Consider the following 21,432-nt stretch of genomic DNA (forward strand, 5'->3'; position numbering starts at 1 on the left):
CACATTAGTGGGAAATGGAGAGAAAAATGGCAAGTTTAACAAGGAATGGGTAACTCCAGCTGTTCAGAAACTGGAAGTTCAGTGTGGGCCCTAATGAGAAGAAGTTTATGCTCAGAAGACTGCAAAGCCAGTCTTTCTGGGAAGTGTAAAAGAAAGAATGGATTCCATGCAAATGAACCCCATAGCTGGCCTACTTACTTTTGAAACTGTGCTTTAGGGTAACTTAAAAAAGTTCAACATACCAAAAATTTTAAGCTCAAAGAAATAAATATCCTTTTATATTCTGTAAGAAAGGAGCCAAAATGATCCAAAAACCTATCCACTGATTTTTGGAACCAAATGTGGGTTCCAAAGTTAGCCCATTTGGTATCCAAGATATTTAGGGCTAGGGAACAAAGCATTTGCTTAGTATGCATGAACTCAATTTTCTAGTACCAGAAACACACACCAAAGTAACACAGGCTTAAAAACAAAAGCATATAATAAATGTCTTACTGGATATTTTAAAAATTGCTGGGGCCAGGATTGTAGCTTAGTGGTAGAGCACTCCTCAGCACCACATAAAAGTAAACGAATAAAGGTATTGTACTCATCTACAACTAAGAGAGAGTGCGCGCGCGTGTGTGTGTAAACTCATATACCCAAAACCTAGGGTAATTCTTTTATATATACACACAATACACACACACACACACACACACACACACGTGTTTGTATGTATATATTTATGGGTTAAAACTATATTTATAAGCAAAAGTATACTCTAATATAGTCTTACAAAATAACCCTCCGATATATTACCACCACCACCACCTGCAGGCTCACCTTTATGATCTGTTCTGGCCAGACATAATCCTGGACGAAGATTATGACTTATTATTTGAACCAAATCTTCACGTCTTGTGCTTTGAGGACACCATATTTCTGTAAAACGATTTCTTAAGGCAGGAGACAGCTATAAGGAATAGAAACTCTAATGTGAATTTAAAACCTATAAAGAAAGTCCTCATAAACTCCCAGCTATGAATCCAGCAAACAGTAATCACTTCATCTCTCTTATTACTCTACTAGTAGATACAATTTAATAAAGACCTACTTTGTCCTGACTCCTTAAAGATATCATCTCATTAATCTCCATGATACCCTCTATAGCAGAATCATCTCCTTTCTTTATAGACATTGTACAGAGCTGAGGCTTATAGAGTAAGTGGTGCAACAAAGCGTCCAGTCTTAGTCAAACATGAACTTTTTCCCTTTAGTAAAGGTTCTTCCTTTCACTTTACTTTACATTCAGGTACACAAATAGCTATTGTCCCCTATGAAAGGACTGGCTGAAGTACAAGAAAAAATTTATTTTATCTGGCTCAAAGGGAGTGAAATTATAAACAGGCATATGAATGTCTATCTGGTCTACCGCAGAAGGAGCAGGAACAATGCTAATAGTCAGGAGTGGCTCACTAATGGCCTAGTGAATGTGTGTTTCTCATTACTCTCCTAGATAACCAGTGCTTCTGATATTCAAGATATTACCTCATTCTGCTTGTTAGGCATGCAAAACCAAAAGACAGTTTTTCCTCAGGTAAAAGGTGGCAAAAGCTTCGTCTTAAAGAAAACTTGGGTAAGTTAACATGAACCACCTTGAAAAATCAGATCTCTCTGTTGTTACTTTAACCTGCCAAGTGACCAGTGTTCATATTTTTAAATCCAAAACTATGATGCATATTATTCCTTCTCTTCAGAGCATTTCTTGGAGCACTGTGATATTTCTTCTATGCTACCTAGAAAAACTAGGCCCCAAGTATCATGTTTACATTTTACACACCCGCCAAATTACCTTCATTTGAGATCAAGTCCTGTTTTTCTTCATTATTCCTAATTTATTACCAAACTACCCTCCCACTAACTTTCACAGACTGGAATCTGGCACATAATAATGACTTCTCCACTAAAATGCTGCACAAACCTGAAAGCCACAGAGTTTTCGGTTTCTGGGAGAATCTGAACACAACCTAAACAAAAGATGTTTAAACAGAGATGGCAAAACCAGAAAAGGTTCCAGGCTGTGATTTTGTTGTTATCGTTGCTTCAAAAATCATAAAATCAGACTAGTGTCTAAGATTACAGAATTTAAAAGCAGAGGTTGAATTTAAAGTGTAGTTACAACTTTTCTTATTCATAAAACTGAAAAACAAGTTTCACACAGAGATCTTGAGAACACTATTAGGGTAATATAAGTAAAGGGCTAAGCAAATACTGAAACAATGACATTTTAGGCACATATACAAAGTAAGATGGCAAATCTCACATACTTATGTCAGATTTTTTCCTGTATGATAATAATTTCAAAGATTTTTTGGATTTTTCACCTATTACCCACTTCTTACCCACCATCAAATTTCAAATGTATTATTGCATGTTGTATTTATGGGGTTAAAACTAGAAAGAAATCATACTTCAGGAAGCACAGCTTTACCTCTTTTTTTCCGAAGTCACCCCCAGGGTTCATGGTTGCTAAGACTCGGAAATTTTTCCCAGCAGTCAACAGCTCTACCTCGTTATCCTTATCCTCTGGGCTGCCCTTTTCAGCTAACACCAGAGACTTTTCTACTTCAAGGACACTAAAAGAAAAGTTGGAAAAAACAAGAAAAGGCTTATGTATTGTACTTTGTAGTCTTTGATGTTCTTTAAAAGGAAAAAGTTATCTACTCTGCTGAGCTTTCAATTTAGTTAAGGGGCTCCTATCACAAATTTTAAAATGACTCACCATCCCAATTTCTGTAGAACGGGAAATATTTCTCATCAATAGAAAAAGGACTCCTATTTTACATGGTCCCTATTAAGGCAAATTTTGCTTTAACAATAGGTATCTCGTTTGCAAATGACCATAATAAACGTTATTCATAATAACCAAAAATAGAACAACATCAAATGGCAAATGGATTTTTTTAAAAAGCAGTATATGCAAAATTATTAGGAATAAAGAGGAACAAACGAATATGCTGCAATATGGATCAATTTCAAAACATTAATACAAAATGAGACAAGACCATTTCTGTAAAAGATTCAGAAAATACCAATCTATAGAGAAAGAAAGTAGATTAGTGGTTGCCCGAAGCAGAGAGTGGAATCAAAGGAGTTAATAAGTGTAACGCACATGAAGGATCCTACTGAATGATGAAAATGTAAAATTAGATGGTAAGGATTGCACAATTTAGTAAATTTATTAAATCACTCGATGCACATTTAAAATGGGTACATTTTAGCTGGGTGTGGCTGGTTATCCCAGATGCTCAAGGCTAAGACAGCAGGATAGAGAGTTCAAAGCCAGTTTCAGCAATGGTAAGGCACTAAGCAACTCAGTGAGACCCTGTCTATAAGTAAAATACAAAATAGGACTGGGGATGTATCTCAGTGGTTGAGTGCCCAAGTTCAATCCCTGGTAATATAAGTTAACACAAAATGTAACATAACATAAAATGGGTACATTTTATGGTATGCAATTATACCTCAAAAAGGAGAAAAAGAGATATAAGTACATCATGACAATTATTAGTCTAAGGTAGTGAGATGCCTTTATACCTATGATCATGAACTAGGATTCTGATGTTAGTTCTTTTAAAATTTTAAGAGAATAGACACATAACATGTCTCTAAAGAGAATTTTAACTCAGACTAATTTTCTCATTGTTTTTAATTCTTCTGGTACTAGAGATTAATTGGTCCTAGAGGTGCTTAAACTAGATGTTTAAATGAGCCACATCTCCAGTCCATGTTATATTTTGTTTTGAGACAGGGTCTCAATAAGGTGTTTACAGCTTCACTAAGTTGCTGAGGCTGGCTCTGAACTTGCAATCCTCTTGCCTCAGCCTCCCAAGTCACTGGCATTACAGGTGTGCTGCACCACCCCCGGCTAGGCTCATTTGTTTTAGACCTACCATGGATAATCTCATATTTGTGGTTAATGATAGTATTTTTTAAAAAGTCTCTTAAAAAAAAAAAATGGGAGTTCATAACCCACTTGAATCAAATGTATGAAATATGATGTCAAGAGCTATATAATGTTTTGAACAACTAATAATATTTTTTTTTTAAAGTCTCTTAAAGGAAACCCTTAGTGCCACAAGAAATAGTAAGTCATCAACATTTTCAAACGTTTATGATACATCAATGAGGAGCATTACTGTGCATATAACTGTTATCTATAAAAACCAGGCCAACAAAATATCAGGCACAGGGCAAACCTTCTCACATATGTACCTATTGAGTCTTTCCAGGACAGAATCGTCAGCCAAGGAAATCTCATCCAAGAGAAAAAAGCTGTCTTCTCTCATGGCCAGAACCAGAGGTCCATCATGCCACTCAAAAAGTCCTGATGTATCCATTTCTTCCTACAATTTGGCAAAAGTGGAGGGAATTAATGAGCAAGAAGATCCACAAGACAATACACATGTAGACAATACACAGATAGCTACTGTTTGCTGGGGTAAAATGGCCACTCTGCAAGAGTGTCTGAGGGTCTGAGAACAGGACAAAACCTGTAACACTGGACAACTGCGGAAGCCCCTTGTAGACCAGTGAAGATTCAAAGATAAGATATGCATATGTAATCAAACTGAATCCAGAAACCCCAACATAAACAAAATCACAAGCAGACTCATTACATAGCCAAATGTGGTTCTCTGAACACATCAACATTTGCTACTGGACAAACCTTGTCACTTGGTTTTTTTCTCACTGGCCGTAGCCCTCCCAAGAAATCAGATGTTTCCATGTTTAAATGGCAGTTGACTGAATATAATTTCTGATTTGTCAAGGCTGCAAACAACTGGCAAATTGTTGTCTTCCCACACCTATTAGAAAAATGAACCAGATTAACAAGGAGCATACACATACCAAATACATACTCTATTCACAAATACACCTCTAGCAAAAGAGGGAACCATATTAAGAACCTCTTTGCAATAGGAGACAGCGTAAAAAATGCAAGATCTCTGTACCAAGCTCACAGTGCCCCTCTACATAAAACACTAGTGCCCTCTCATATTTCTTGTCATGCACTGTGAGAATTCCACCCTTTCCAAGTTGTACCAACAACCACAAGGGAGGAGAAAGAAATCTAATACTTATAGATTTCAAAATACTACCATGTCTGCTCCTCTTGTCTACATGAGTGAATGTTTAAAACAATTAAATGGACAAAAACAGCCCCCAATAATAATGAGAAAAGAAATCATTCTTTTTCACAACGAATCTAGTCTGAAGGTAATGAAAGGAAACAACGACAGGAAGGAAGGAAGGAAGGAAGGAAGGAAGGAAGGAAGGAAGGAAGGAAGGAAGGAAACAATGACAGGAAGGAAGGAAGGAAGGAAGGAAGGAAGGAAGGAAGGAAGGAAGGAAACAACGACAGGAAGGAAGGAAGGGAGGGAGGAAGGAAGGAAGGAAGGAAGGAAGGAAAGAAGGAAGGAAGGAAGGAAGGAAGGAAAAAAGAAAGAAAGAGTGAAGGGAGGAAAAGAATTCACAAAATGTTTTCATGATGAGTCTTCAGAGTAACTCAAGAAATCCCATGGGAACTGAACCAAACCCTCTCAACAAGTTATGTCACAGAACTTTACCCTGTGTCTCCAACCAGCAGCACTGGTTCTCCAAATTCCAATGCCCTTCCCACCAACACTGCAAGTCTCCGCATGTTTTCAGTCCACACAATATGGCTGAACTTAGACTCCATTGTAGACATCTGGGTAGACAATTTACCTATTCAAGATACAATAAGTATTTAAGTTCTAATGATTACAAGTTGATTCATATTCGTTTTGGACTTTTAGCATACTCACCCAGTAATTTTTGGACATTTTCTTTGGAGAAAAGTGATGGAGGATGCAATTTTTTTTTCAAATGCTTTTCAAGGACTTCTTGAATCACATTAACCTCCTCCTGCTTCCTGACTCGGCCTGCCAGAAGCATAAAACCTGAAGATTTGGGGAAGGGGGGCATAAAAAAAGGAAACCATCAAGTATATGGTGGTAATATCAAAGGATGAGAACTGAGGATGTAGTTCAGTGGTAAAGCACTTTCTTAGCATGCATTAAGGCCCTGGATTCGATCCCCAGCACCGTGAAAACAAAGTTAAAATGAAAGATTGAGAAAATGGAGCAACATCAACTCTTATATCTTGCTAGTGGAGTGGAAACCTAAAGAACTGCCTAGGAAAATTTGGAGAGCCTGTTGTAACAAACCATATGTCTGCCTTATGTCCCAACAATGTGACTGTGGGCACCCCCAAACACAAATGAATACATAGGACACATATAGGAATGTATAGAGAAGTTTTATGCAAAATAGGTAAAAATTAAAATGATTCAAATATTCATGAACAAGAGAATGTATAAATAAATTGTGTTATCTCCACATAACAGATTACCATGTGATATTAAAAAAAATAATGAAGTCCTGATACACCTAACAGCATAACTGAAACTTATATCAGGCTGAGTTAAAGTCAGACCTTAAAGAGTATATACTCCATGACCCCACTCAAGTGAGGTTCATGCATAAACAAAATGAATCAGTTTTGACAGAAGTCAGAGTAGCGGTTACATTCAATTCCAAGAGACAAGAAGGTACCTTCTGAGATTTGGAAAATCGTGATTCTCAGCAGAGGTGAAAAGTTATATTGGTACATTCCTGTACAAAAACGCTTTACCATATGTAATATTTCAATGAAACGAACATTTTAAAAAACGTGTTCCTCTTCATTTATTCTTTACCAGTACTGAAGATAAAAGGAGCAAAATGTGTTCAAGGCCCTGGGTTCAATCTTCAGTGAGTCAAGTAAGTGAGAGAAAGAGAGGAAGAATGGGTGGGTGAGTGCATGATCACGTACATAAAACTCTCATGGTTTAATTTTATTTATTCTTCTTATTTAACCCATTAATGACTCACTAGCACTTTTCAAATCAGAAGATTCTAAAATGCTCTCCCTTATATTCTCAGAGAGTAACATAAACTCTTCCAAGAATTAAACCAAAACAACCAAACCTAAGTCTGAACTCTCCAGTATCACTGAAGATAAATGGCCCACAACGCTACTACCACCATTTGTCTAAAATTCCCAAAGGGGTTATGCCCATATGCTGACTCCCACATGTGGCCATTTGAAGCAAAGTAAGAAAACCTTAGTAACTAATGCCTATCAGCACAGAGGCTTGCAGGAATTGAACGGCTTACAAAAGCAATTAGGACTTGAGGGAGATATGCTCTGTTTTAGGAATGTCTAGGAAAATGTATATAAGTATTTGAGCAAGATTCGTTTTAACAAGAAGCATGACACTTGACCTACTTATATTTTGAAAATATCTGATTGAAAGCATACCATCATTGGCTAAATGCTGTAGCCAGTCATATTCCTTCTCGGTTTGCTCTGCCAATCTGTATCTTTCAGCCCATCGAAAAAGATCACGAAGGGTGATGAAGCCCTGCTTTCCAGCGAATACTGAAGAACTTCTGCGGTAGGACTATTAAAATGCAAACCAAGTGAAAAAGAGCACTGGTAGTGCTAAATGTTAACTTACATAAAATTCCTAACAAACTTCAACTACAATTAAAATGATTTCATTGCACTGAATAAGACTGAACTTTTCAAAAATGTAAACAGACTAGATTATAAGTGCCTGAAGAAAAATGTTCAAACTCATGAATAAGTGAAGAACAAGAATAAGCAATGGGATGCCACATCTCATATTCCATACAGAAATAGAGAAAAAATAATACCAATTATTAAAAAGGTAAAAAATTAGTCCCATAATATAGGACCACAATGCTAAGAGTATTGATTATTACTAGTTTTCTGGAAAGTAATTTGACAATAAACACTTATAATTCTGTAAAATAAGTGGTTTTTTAAAAAAAAATCAACTGAAATAGGATGCAGTGGTATATGTCTGCAATCCCAGCTGTTTAGAAGACTGAGGCAGGAAGAACAAAGTTGGAAGCCAGTCTGGGCAACACAGCAAGATGACAATGAAAGAGAAAAAAAAACTGTTCTGTAAATTTGCAGATGACAAAAGGGACCCTTACAGAAAGAATCTCTTTAATTGTCTATTCAAATGACCATTTCAAAAATAAAATTGTGGGCTGGGGATGTGGCTCAAGCAGTAGCGCGCTTGCCTGGCATGCGCGAAGCGCTGGGTTTGATCCTCAGCACCACATACAAATAAAACATGTTGTGTCCTTCGAAAACTAAAAAAATAAATATTAAAAAATTCTCTCTCTCTCTAGAAAAAATAAAAATAAAAATAAAAATAAAATTGTAGTTTGCCTATGCCTTCTGTACCAAGCAAAATGCTCCAACCTTACACAAAAATAGTAAAATGTCATCATATATAAATACCAAAAAATTTTTAAGATGATGCAAAATTGTTGGTTTACAAAAGAACCAAAAAATGGGGGCTGGGCTGCAGCTCTGTGGTAGAGTGCAAGTTTATTAGCATGTACAAGACTCTGGATTCAATCCTCAATTCCAAAGATATTAAAAAATAAGCAACAAAAATGGGTATAAATAAAATGAATTTAGATCCTTATTCTATAAAAATAAATAAAATGGACGGACTTATTTCTACCAACAGAAGTAGTCAAATTCTGATCACCAAATCTAATCAACACATCCTATCTAAAACTAAGTTTGATCGTAAGGAAATGAAGTACCTGAAGGTCCAGCATGACTTTAACTAGTTTGCTGCAATAGGAGGGTGGCAAACTACACCGCTTGTGTAAAATTGTTTCTAACTCAGAGCTAGGCAATTCATCAAAGTGCAATTCCACAAACCGATTCCTGAAGGCTCTAGAAAGCACCTGGGAAACACACAGAAGAAAATACAACAAAACAGGCCTTTTCAACCAATTCCCCCAAAGAGATGTTGTTGTTCACCACAAAAAGAAAAGCTCTTCAACAGAGATAAAAATTTCTTATTCCTACCAAGAAAAATGTGTTGTTTGGTATGGGAACAAAAGAAAGGTAGGGGGTAAATGCTACATACCTTTCTTCCTCCATAAAGCCCTGGGGGATTTTGTGTAGCAAAAAGCATGAACCGAGGATGTGCTTTAACGACTTCTTGTGTTTCTGTTATGAGCAATTCTCGGTTATCATCCAACAGTCTGTTGAGTGCCTCTAACACATCAGTAGGGGCCAAATTTAATTCATCTAAGATAATCCAGTAGCCCTTTCTCATAGCATCAATAAGAACACCTAGGAGGAAATCAACATTGGGAATTAGTATATAAAGTAGTATTTAAAAATACATACAAATCAATAAATCCTAGATTATCATTAAATTTCTAAGCAAATTATTTTGTGCAGTCAGTCTTGCCCCAAAACATTATGTGATGTTGCAGGTCAACAGCACAATTTTCAATTAAAACAGTCCCTTTTTACCCAAAAGGAAGAGGCAGAACTAATACCTCTTCTCCAACTTGTTCAATTTTCCTTATAGTCTAATGTCATTTAAATCAACAAATTCTCATTATTTCCAAATTCCCTATGACTCATTCTATTCTTTGAAATTCTACGACATGAAGCAGCAGTTCAATTGCCCTCTTCAAAATCTGGTCCTAGTTCTTAGATAGATGGCAATATTAATGGGATCTAAAGGAAGCCAGCAGCTAAACATCCCTTTAACTATGTGTAAGAAAGAAAGGCAAAGAGAAACACTATGACAGAGGTTCAAGTGCCTCAATCAGAAAGAATAAATAATATTGCTTAAGGAAATGGGTCTAAGAGACTGAAAACCTACATCCATGGATTAGAAGGTAAACCATACCTTCTTTAAAGACAAGCTTCCCTGAAGAGTCAGATGTATAACAACCAATATACTCCTGAATATCAGTGTGTTCATGATTATTGATACGCACGCAGTGATTGCCAGTAGCTGCAGCCAGCCACCTGATCAGGCTTGTTTTACCAACTGAGGTCTCTCCCTGAATCAGCACTGGGTATGTTCTGTACGAGATCAGTCAATACAACAATTTTTAAAGAAGAAGAAAAAAAATGCCCAAACAAAAAACAGTGAAACCATTATTATTTTGAAAAGTGTTAAAGAAGAATAACTTTATCAATTTACAACATAAACAAAATTTTCTATATTTATGCACTGAGAAGATTCTATATTTAAAAACTGTTGCTCAGAAAAATACTTCCGACCTCTCATGAGAAAAAGTGGAATTGACCACTACTTGTCTAATAGTGACACATATTCACCAGCAATATACACCCCACCATGCCCCGCCCCAAATTTAAACATGGCCAAAACATTTTCATCCATATTGCTCCCACCTAAGGTATAATTAGAAATAATACTTTGTTCCAGGAGAAAAGTCACATTGCTAACTTTAGAAAGTAATAACTGTAATGAGCAACAACAAAGCTCTTTCAAAGTTATTGAAGGTAGACTAGAATAACATCAAAGCCTATGCTTATACAGATTTCACAGCTGATGGAAAAAAGGCCCACACACCCTGCAGAGACCACTCGGACTATATCTCTTAGGTTCAACTTAACAGAAGATGTCAGAACGTATGTGTCATCTATTGTAGGCTCCTTATCTCCCACTGAAATCCAGTAGCCTTCAACCTGGATGAGCCGACCTCCTTTTGGCTCTGGAATAGGCTGAAAGAGAAAAGTTAGAGAGATAATCCACTGTCTTAGGACAACAATGTGTAAGAGAGAGGATATGAAATTGTTAGCAAGAATGTTGCCTTATTCTGGATTCTTTCAAAACAAAAATCCTTTGGTAATGAAGAATGAGAATAAAATTTGTCCTGTATCTGTTTTAAAATTGGGAAGAAGTTTGGTGGGCTGGGAACCAATTTGAATCAAAATAATTTCCTACATGTTTTTATAATTCAGTTCTTTTCTATTATCTACCAAAATGCCCACTCTGTTTAATCACAAACCTATACCTCATGTACAACAGGTATATAGTGCTGTAGTGAGGGAGGAGGCTTTGCATTACTGTGCTTTGGTTTCTCTAGAAGATCAAACAACCAGAAGGCTCTCTGGTCATTTGTGGGTAATTTTATGGACAGCGGTATTATCTTTCCAAGATAAGGTATTTGCTACTAGGTAGGATTACACAAATTGTTTTATCAATCAAAAATGGTCAAAAAATGGTCAAAATTATAGCTATGGAAAATTTCCCAGACCTGAAGCTACAGGTTTTATATAGCCAAGGACAGCCAAATTGAGCACTGGAGAAAAAAATACCTTTAAGCTTCTGTCACGACCATGAAGAACATATAGTAAAAATGAGCAACTGGAAGAGACTACTATTTAGTTATAATAGAAGCTAACTTGAGTCTTTTTTTGCATCAATGTTTTTACAGTTTATCAGAAGTAGTTATTCATTCATGTGTTATTTTTAAAAGACTAAATCCAAAATAACTGCAAGTCTCAATGGCTCTCTTCCTACTAAGCAAACAATCAATAAACATTTCAGTAGTGAATAGTTTCAATCTTTCAGACCTGTGCTATTCTGTAATTTCCTCTGCCAAACTCAAATGACAGTTGTTTAGAACAGTGGCCCCTCTCCCTAAGAAAGCCTGATCATCAATCAGAAGGAAAGTGTATAAATAACCTGTAGGGCAATCATCCAATGAAATGTTATGTAACCATCAGAAAGCATTTTATAATGATCTCTGGTACCGTAATGAAAACATATCAAAGAATTAGACCAAAACAGGAAAGCTAGGGCTGAAGGTGTAACTCAGTGACATTATACTTGCCTAGCAGGCACAAGGACCCGAGTTTGATCTCTAACACATAACACACACACACACACACACACACACACACACACACACACACACACGTAATAGTAAAAAGGGAGAGCTACAGAATATTCATGTGTGATGGTTAACAACAGAATTTGAATATATAATGAAACATTTGCATTACAGTTTAGCTGGAAAGAATTATCTGCAGGATTTAAACCTCCTAGGAATACAATTTATTGGAACTTTTAAACTGAGCACTGGAAGGCATACATTTCTGTAACCTTAAAATTTTTTGTAACAGATTTCTTTTAGAATTGGGTTTTTTTTTTTATTTAAACTCAAACAGTTGAAAATTTGTTAATCCATCCAGCTATTTATGTCAAATAAGTTGAAAGTAAAAAAACAATGTACCTGTTTCAGCAGACTTTTGACATTGCCAGAGATGATATGTTGACAAATAAGTTTCTGAACTATTGGATGTGATGCCCTATCGAGCTGTGTTAGGAAACCCAAACAAAAACCCTAGAGAGAAAGCACATAAAATAAATTGTGTCTCTGTTGAAATAGCCCAGTTCATTTCAGAAACAAAATTCAACCTGAATAGTGATACTTCCCAGAACAACTTTGAAACGTGTAAGGCAGCAGAAAAACGCGCAGGACAGCTCTAGTATGAAGTGTTTCAAGCTAATCAGAATGACTGTGAAACAACACAATCTAGCATATGTATTCACATTCCCTCCCTCCTTGGTGAGCCCACCCAACCCAGCTCCTATGTCAAATAGATTTCAGAAAGACCTCATATATTGAGCGCTGGATGTTGCCACATGGATTGGAAGCTGCAAATCGCAAGGCCCTGCAGAGAGTTCGAAGGCTGTAGTGAGGTCTGTGGCCAGTCCCATCAACCAATTTTGTGCCAGACTCTTTCCGCAAACCTGTGTAGAAGCTACAAAGAGGATAAAGTTTTGGCAATTTTAAGTATTATTTTCTTGTTGTCATCACTTTTCTACAGAAGATTCAAAGGCCATGTTTATAAATCATAAATGGTAAACCTTACATACAATTTTCTATAGCGAATATGAAACCTTTCAGTCTGGAGGCTGTCTTTCAAAATGAAATAGTGAAAAATCAATCTATTTCCTTTGGAGAGGCACAAAGTACAAGGTATAGCTCCTCTAGCAAAAAAGTATCAATGATAAGTGAGAAACTTTTGTCTCTTAAGGAGAATAAGATGCAAGAGACCCTTAGTAAGAGCATACTGATTCCAAACTCAGTGTTCCAGAGTTGGTTCTAACTCAAAGGGCAAATGAAGTCTTTGTATAGTCTATAGTGTTGATGAATGAATACACAGAAAACAGAACTCCTGATGTTTTGAAAGGTAACAGACAATGGCTATAAGTAGTTTAAGTGAAATGTTACAAAGTGGGACGATATGATGACCATTATTATAAATTATCACTATAACATTTCAGATTCAGAGGATGACAATATGAAAGAACTTTCACACTGAAACATGAATTTCCCACATTTTGAAATTTTTTGAAATTCATTATCAACTACAATATCAAATCCATGTTCCTGGCCAAATGGGATATGCCCTGCCTCTTTACAATCTAAGAATATATTTTTGTTTCTTTGAACAAATGCCTTCCTGACAAACCTATTTAAAATAGGACTTCAGGCATTCATGTTCCAACACTTTGATGTTGTTTCTTCAATTTTCACAAACTAAAATTATAGGATACAGCTCCTCATTTATTGGTTATCTTCACTTTTAGAATTGAAGCTCCATAAAGAGAACCAAATCTGCTCTGTCTTATTTACAATACAGTCTTACCAATGAGGTATTCCTTGAGTCACTTATTTATTAAATAAGAAACAAACCACAAAATGCAAAGCAAAAACACCCTTATGATCCTATTTCAACTCCTTCACCTATTATATTTCTTTCTAGAGGACACAATAAAAGTTAAGTAAATGATCTGCCCAGAATGACAAGCTTCTATCTTCCCGAGCTAGTCCTAGGATTCAGGTTGTCTAACATAAAATATTGCTCTCTTTCTATATGGGCACACAAAACAGAAAAAAGAGACTATTAAGTACCAAGCCACACTATCACTCTGTATTTTATTCAGCTCAATGTCTATTAATTCTAAACCAGACTCCTTCAATGATATAGGCCATTTTATCACATATCCCACATATCTAGTATGCAAATTACAAGTAGAAAATATTTCATCAAGACATGTCAAAATATAAGCCATTTATATTAAATCTAAACCAGGAAATCAAAATCTTAGCTATAAATATAGAAGTAGTCAGTAGAGCTATTATCTTATTGTCTGCAGTCTCATAGATAGGGGGGTTTAGCGTTCCATGTAGGGTTATGGGCCAAGCAATATGTGCAATGACCAAACAGGCTCCATTTTACTGTGAGACTCCATATCATATAAGATATGGAGATGTGGGAAAGCCCCACCTCTATACCCATGAATAGTTACCTAGCATAACATACTTGGCAACACAAAATAGCAATTATTATACAATGTAAAATTGTTCTCTTTGGTTTCCATTTTTCTGGGTAATGTACTTTGTCAGAGATTGATTGTCTAGACATTAGTAACCATTCTCTAACTTGTACTCAACGAGGGTGATTTTGACCCACTTCTGCTTGCTTGCTGCTATGCCAACCTGGAAAGTCCTAGGGGAAATACCAATGTACCCATTGTATTGTCTCACTAAATGCCCAATCCAGCTTCTATACCTGATTGCTTATAGCTACATCAACCCACATGCAGTTTTTGTCTTTAAATATCCTAAAATGCTAAGGCTTGGGGATGGTTCCATGCAGAGACAGTTATGGATCCTGAGGGGAGCTGGCCAGCTAAATAAAGACTCTTCAATTTGGACAAAACTGGGACTTGGTGTGTTTTCTGAATGACCTACCCCACAACAGTAGGAAAAGATTTTCCTAAGGAAAATCTTAATTCACATAATGTTCCATCTTTAAAACAGAAATCCAAATAACAATCTTTCCGTCAGTTTTCTCCAGTTAGAAGCAAAAGGAAAAGAAGGAAATAAATGTATGTTCAGAGGGAAAGTATATAAACACAAGCCAAACAGAACCTACTTTATGATTCCTTGCACTATGCTCTTGTTCATGCTCAATCCTTTCAGATAATCCACAATAAGAATCTGTAAATCCTCTTTACTTTCCAATTCTTCTACATATAGTTCCGTGAACCTGTAATTATTACAGAATAAACACTTTTAAGAAAACTAATAGATATGGTGACAATAAAAATATTAAACAAGTTTTATAAGCTCATTTTAAAATACAGAAGTCTTAACTTGATCAAAATAAAAGATAATATATCCATTAACTCATTATCACTTCTTCCATGCAATAAATTTTCTAAATATATTCCTCATATGAGAAAACAGTTACAAAGCTAAAACATACTTATCATTTTCAGGTGTTTTTGATTATAACTAAGTGTAATGAAAAACATGAGCAACAAAAAATAAGCCCCTCATGATCAGAAATAAAAGATAAAGTGAAAGAAAATGGGTACTTCAATGTAGTTTCTAAATTTTCCCTGTGGAGTTTTTATTACTTTTATCACTACTTTAAAACTCGAAACAAAAGGTTACCAACAATAATTTTGGTTATTTCTTTTCAAAGGTTACAAACATAAAATACCAAAAATCAAACTTTTTTCATGTCAGTGCTTAGTGATGAAAAAGAAACTTAATATAAATAAGCTTAATAAACCTATATGCTATACACTATACTCTGACATGAAATTTTACTAATAGGTAAGAGGCCATTTGAAGAAGGAAAAGTTTTTTTCAACAGTACCTATGAGCCATTAAGTATCATATTAAAAACCACACAAAGTATTCTTTATTGTTCTGGACGTTCTCATACACTTACAACCTATATAAAGTAGAAAAACATAACAACTAAGGAAACTAAGATTCCTCTATTACAGACCAAGAAATTTCAAGAATTGTTTTGAAGTCTGGTTATGCTAATATTACCAATCAAAATAAAAGAGAATTTAAAACACCTTACCTGTTTCTTATTCCTGGTGGGAGATTTCTTTTGCCCACATCAGTAGCTGGATTCATGCAGGCAAATAAACGGAAGTCAGGATGACGAACCAGTGGCTCTGTTGAGAGAAAAGTAGAAATCCCCTATTACTTGTAACAACAATCAAGTGATCAGATCCTGGTCCCTAAGGGAAGCCTACCTAAATCCACAGAAACCCCAGCCCCAAATTTCTTCTTAGAACAGTCAAGCTGGTGCAGGCAAGAAAATTAATACACATATGCTGACAATAAAAATATTAAACAAGAGCTGGGGATATAGCTCAGTTGGTAGAGCTCTTTCCTCACATGCACAAGGCCATAGGTTCAATCCTCAGCACCACCAAAAAAGAAAGAAAGAAAATGTTTTGGGCTGGGGATGTGGCTCAAGCGGTAGCGCGCTCGCCTGGCATGTGTGCGGCCCGGATTCGATCCTCAGCACCACATACAAAGATGTTGTGCCCGCTGAAAACTAAAAAAAAAAAAATGAATATTAAAAAAAAATTCTCTCTCTCTCTCTCACACTCTCTCTTTAAAAAAAAAAAAATATTAAACAAGTTATATAAGCTCATTTTAAAAATACAGAAGTCTTAACTTGATAAAAATAAAATATAACCATTAACTCATTATCACTTTTTTATACCATCCTTACCTTTTCTGAAATCCCATCAAAATCATTTTTTAAATCTACATATACAATTTAGCCTCATGTTGCCATTCTAGTTTTGTGAGCATTTCTGCACCGTTACATCTTTTTCTTTTTTTTTTTTTTTAAAGAGAGAGTGAGAGAGGAGAGAGTGAGAGAGAGAGAGAATTTTTAATATTTATTTTTTAGTTCTCGGCGGACACAACATCTTTGTTGGTATGTGGTGCTGAGGATCGAACCCGGGCCGCACGCATGCGAGGCGAGCGCGCTACCGCTTGAGCCACATCCCCAGCCCCCCGTTACATCTTTCATCACCCATTTACTCACACGTATTCTGACAATGTGTGCATGTCTATTACCCACAACCCAATTGCCTTGACAAACTACCTCCTTCTTCTTTGCATTCCTAATATCATCTAAGAACATTTAAAAATACTTTGCAGAAACTTTGTTTACAAGGAATGAATGAATTCCATCAGGAGGTTCACATAATCCACTTATGCCAAAACAATCCCATTTTTAAATTTAGGCCGAAAGACATGGCACCAAGTCAAACTCCAAAGTGATCAAATGCTACCTGTGTCTCCTCGATCAAGCAACACCAGGGAACCAGAGGATCCTTCAAGCAAACCACTCAGACATTCTAATGTCTCAGGAGCAGCCAAATTAATCTCATCCAACAAGATCCACTCTCCTTTCTTTACAGCCTGAGCTAATGTACCCTAAGAGAAGACAATGTAAAAAGTTCAGACTGCATATCAAATAAAGGCACACTTATTAAAAGCAATTATGTGAGCAAGATTAGAAACTGAGGCCAGGGTAAATCTCTCCCACTTAAGAATCTATACTTTGACTGCTAAATGGCTGTCAGCAAATCATCAGAGTTTAAGGCCAACTTAACCTTGTAAATGTTCCAAGGAGGTCACGAGAGTATCTTTGAGTCTTACACTAAGATGTAATAATACACTATCCTCTCATTTTGTGGATAGTCAATTAAATAATAAAGTATTCAAGCATTTAAAAGCACCCAATTACCTGTTCTAAGAACCCAAAATAAATACAGGGTCAGGTTATAAGTATAGCAAGACCAGAAAAATGTCCAAATCAATAGTGTAGTAGTAGCTGGGTGTGGTGGTAAATGCTTGTATCTGAGTAGCTTGGAGTAGCTTGGGAGGCTGAGGCAGGAGGATCACTAGTTCTAAGTCAGCCTCTGCAATTTAGCAAGATCGTGTCTTAAAATAAAAAGGGCTGGGGATGTGACTCAGTGGTAAAACCGCTGGGTTAAATCCCCAGTACCAAAAAAAAAAAGAGTGTAGTAGTTAGAATACATGTCCTTTCACAGTTGCTTAAGAAGAACAAAATGAATCTTAGCTCCAGTCCACTGAGGTTATCTCTTTTAAGTTCTCTTTCCAGGAGCAATAAAAATATCTTACAATCCACTCAGTTAACAAATCAAAATCTGTTTTACTATTCCTGGGTGCAGTGGATCATGCCTGTAATCCCAGCAGTTTTGAGAGGATGAGGCAGGGGGATCACAAGTTCAATGCCAGCCCTAGTAACTTAGAGAAACCCTAAGCAACTTAGAGAGACCCTGTCTCCAAATAAAGAAAAAAAACTTTCAAAAGGACTGGGGATATGGCTTAGTGCTTAAGCACTGATGGGTTCAACAACCCCCTCAAAAAAAGAAAAAATAACTTGTTTTACTATTTAAATTGCTCTAGACTTTTATTTTCAGTTGATTCTAACAAAAATGCTCTACAAATTAAACTGAGAAAAATAAAACCGAATACATTATCTTTGTTATATCATCAAATCCTAAAATATAAGCCTTAATTTCAGAGCCCTTGACATTTTAATTGGTTATTTTATAAATAATCATATTTTTATAAATAACTGTATTAAGATTAAGCATGGTCCAGTGCAGTGGCACATTCCTGAAAACCTGTGATGCAGGAGGCTGAGGCAAAAGGATCATAAGTTCAAGGGCAGCCTCAATGACTTTGTAAGATGCCGTCTTAAAATAAAAAATAAAAAGGGCTGGGCAATGTAGCTCATTGGTACAGGATCCCCATACCCACCTAAAAGAGGTTAAGGACAGATGACCAAATTTCCTACACCCATGGTTGAATAAGCCTTCTCTCTTACCAAAACACCAACCAAGACTCTACCTCTTCAAGAACATGATCTAAAAAGGTTTTACAGAAATAATATAAAAATAAAACAAAGAAAGCCCAAGTCATGAATATTTCATCCAAGTGATCTTTCCCTACACAGACAAACTACAGCAAACAGTATAGCTGACCATGCCCTTTAATAAAAAAAAAGGGACACTGAAGTGAATGAACTTCAATCCCTCTCACAAATATTTTATATATATATATATTCCCAATTAGGCTGGAGCATGGTCTCAGGCTCAAGCTTTTGCTTGTGTACACTCACCCCTGCTTACATACGCATAGAAAAAGAATACAGAGTACACTACTTGTCCTCAACTGCTTCTTTAAAACTAATAATTAGAGGGACTGAGGTTGTAGCTCAGTGGTAGAGGGCTTGCCTTGCAATGTGAGGCACTGGGTTTGATCTTCAGTACAATATAAAAATAAATAAATAAAATAAAAGTATTTAAAAAAAATAGTAATTGTGCTCACGAAGACATTACTATCATTAGGAACGTTTTTAAAAAATCTTCCTCCAAATCACTACTTAATTGTTTTTTAAATCTTAAAACAGCAACACATTGTACATTGCTGGTGGGACTGCAAATTGGTGCGGCCAATTTGGAAAGCAGTATGGAGATTCCTGGGAAAGCTGGGAATGGAACCACCATTTGACCCTGCTATTGCCCTTCTTGGACTATTCCCTGAAGACCTTAAAAGAGCATGCTACAGGGATACTGCCACATCGATGTTCATAGCAGCACAATTCACAATAGCTAGACTGTGGAACCAACCCAGATGCCCTTCAATAGATGAATGGATAAAAAAAGTGTGGCATTTATACACCATGGAATATTATGCAGACTAAAAAATGACAAAATCATGGAATTTGCAGGGAAATGGATGGCACTAGAGCAGATTATGCTTAGTGAAGCTAGCCAATCCCTAAAAAACAAATACCAAATGTCTTCTTTGATATAATGAGAGCAACTATGAACAGAGTAGGGAGGAAGAGCAGGAAGAAAAGATTAACTTTAAACAGAGACATGAGATGGGAGGGAAAGGGAGAGAAAAGGGAAATTACATGGAAATGAAGGGAGACCCTCATTGCTATACAAAATTACATATGAGAAGTTGTGAGGGGAATGGGAAAATAAACAAGGAGAGAAATGAATTACAGTAGATGGGGTAGAGAGAGAAGATGGGAGGGGAGGGGAGGGGGGATAGTAGGGGATAGGAAAGGTAGCAGAATACAACAATTACTAATAGGTCATTATGTAAAATTGTGGATGTGTAACCGACATGATTCTGCAATCTGCATTTGGGGTAAAATTGGGAATTCATAACCCACTTCAATCTAATGTATGAAATATGATATGTCAAGAGCTTTGTAATGTTGTGAACCAATAAAAAAAAAAGAAAAAAAAACCAGCAACACAAACTAGTAACATGCCACAAACCAACACTTCCTTAACCTAAATATCTAAAACAAAATACCTCTACAAATGCAAATAATAGGGCATTTTCAGCCATTTTCATCTGTTGTTGGGCATGGTTCAGTCTAAGGCCAAAAGCTTCCCATTTCTCCTTTAGGAGTAACCCTAGAAGAGAATAAAGACAAGAATTTAACACATTGTTTTATTTGTCATCAATATTGCATATAGAGCTCTTAAAGACCTAAAAACCATACAAGTAATGAAACACAAAAATTAAGCATCTTCAACAATAGTCTGAAAATCTACCTATCTATTTTTGAGTGTGGTACTAGTAATTGAACCTAGGGGCACCCTATCACTAAGCTGCATCCTCAGCCCTTTATGTTTGTTTGTTTTTTATTTTTGAGACAAGGTCATGCTGTTGCTGAGGCTAGCCTTGAACCTGTGATCCTCCTGCCATAGAAGCCTCCAAGCTTCTTGGCTGTGGAATCCAGCACTTTAAAATAAAAACATGACATACAAACAAATAAGCAGTGCTTGTATACTAGTATCCTCAGTCATTTGGTTTTGCAGAAATCATGCCTAGAAGCATGGTAGCAGCAACACGTCAAAATTTGTCAACTTTGCCAAAAGTTCTAGAAAGCTCCAATTTGTATTTCTCATTTTCCCCCCACACTTTTCTCTTAAGTATTAAATGAGTCTCAGTCTCATGTCTTCCCACCATCAGTCTGGGTTATATCCTTACCAGTTTCACTATCTTTTCCTTCCTTGTCAACAGCAGACTTGTGTACATGCTGCATTAATCTCAGGAGATTATGCCACTGTTTTTGCCTATAACATGTCTGAATGTGCCCCAAGAAAGTAAAGTTTTGTTTCTTGGAAAATGTTTGGGCAAAGAGCTCCTCAAATGCCTCTCGTAAGGGTAGCCAAATAAGCTTATGGTCCACAGGCTTGTAACTGAAACAAAAGGTAAATGTGATTCACAAACTTCTAAAGCTAATAGAGATTAAAAAGCACACATCAGAATTATCAAAACCAGAAATACAATCTAAATATTAAAATCTATGTCAAAGTTTTAAACTGTAATCTATTCTTCTGTTCCAAGTGTTTGAAGGGCTTCTACTTATTAAAAGTATTATGAAAAATTTCAAAATTTCCAGTTAGACAATAAAACATATGCTATTTTATTCTACTATTTGTTTAAATAAACATGTAGAGGACTTAATTATAAATCATGTTTTAAGACTGACCAAAAAGATATCAAGACATTTTAGAAGAAAAACAATATAAGATCAATGTTTATTCACCATTGGGCAGGGGTTGTGATGATATTGCACACAAT

At 36.1% G+C, this 21,432-nt stretch overlaps 1 protein-coding gene across 1 annotated transcript in view; it reads right to left on the reverse strand.

Moving 5' to 3' along the window:
* The window catches only part of MDN1 (midasin AAA ATPase 1), a 146,706-nt gene that overhangs the window by 82,195 nt on the left and 43,079 nt on the right, over nt 1–21,432 (reverse strand). Inside the window, exons 16-33 of the mRNA XM_081296059.1 lie at nt 20,836–21,047; nt 20,152–20,255; nt 17,076–17,220; nt 15,839–15,935; nt 14,891–15,004; nt 12,559–12,706; nt 12,175–12,285; nt 10,506–10,657; nt 9,813–9,991; nt 9,033–9,241; nt 8,701–8,847; nt 7,370–7,511; nt 5,832–5,966; nt 5,613–5,751; nt 4,712–4,850; nt 4,258–4,388; nt 2,474–2,618; nt 826–955 (exon numbers count right to left, since the gene is read on the reverse strand). Of these exons, the coding sequence (XP_081152185.1) occupies nt 826–955; nt 2,474–2,618; nt 4,258–4,388; nt 4,712–4,850; nt 5,613–5,751; nt 5,832–5,966; nt 7,370–7,511; nt 8,701–8,847; nt 9,033–9,241; nt 9,813–9,991; nt 10,506–10,657; nt 12,175–12,285; nt 12,559–12,706; nt 14,891–15,004; nt 15,839–15,935; nt 17,076–17,220; nt 20,152–20,255; nt 20,836–21,047 (2,579 nt within the window). The remainder of the gene's footprint in view (nt 1–825; nt 956–2,473; nt 2,619–4,257; nt 4,389–4,711; nt 4,851–5,612; nt 5,752–5,831; nt 5,967–7,369; nt 7,512–8,700; nt 8,848–9,032; nt 9,242–9,812; nt 9,992–10,505; nt 10,658–12,174; nt 12,286–12,558; nt 12,707–14,890; nt 15,005–15,838; nt 15,936–17,075; nt 17,221–20,151; nt 20,256–20,835; nt 21,048–21,432) is intronic.

The sequence above is a fragment of the Spermophilus citellus genome (genome assembly GCF_964194105.1).
Source record: "Spermophilus citellus genome assembly, chromosome: 5".
In the NCBI taxonomy this organism is placed as follows: domain Eukaryota; kingdom Metazoa; phylum Chordata; class Mammalia; order Rodentia; family Sciuridae; genus Spermophilus; species Spermophilus citellus.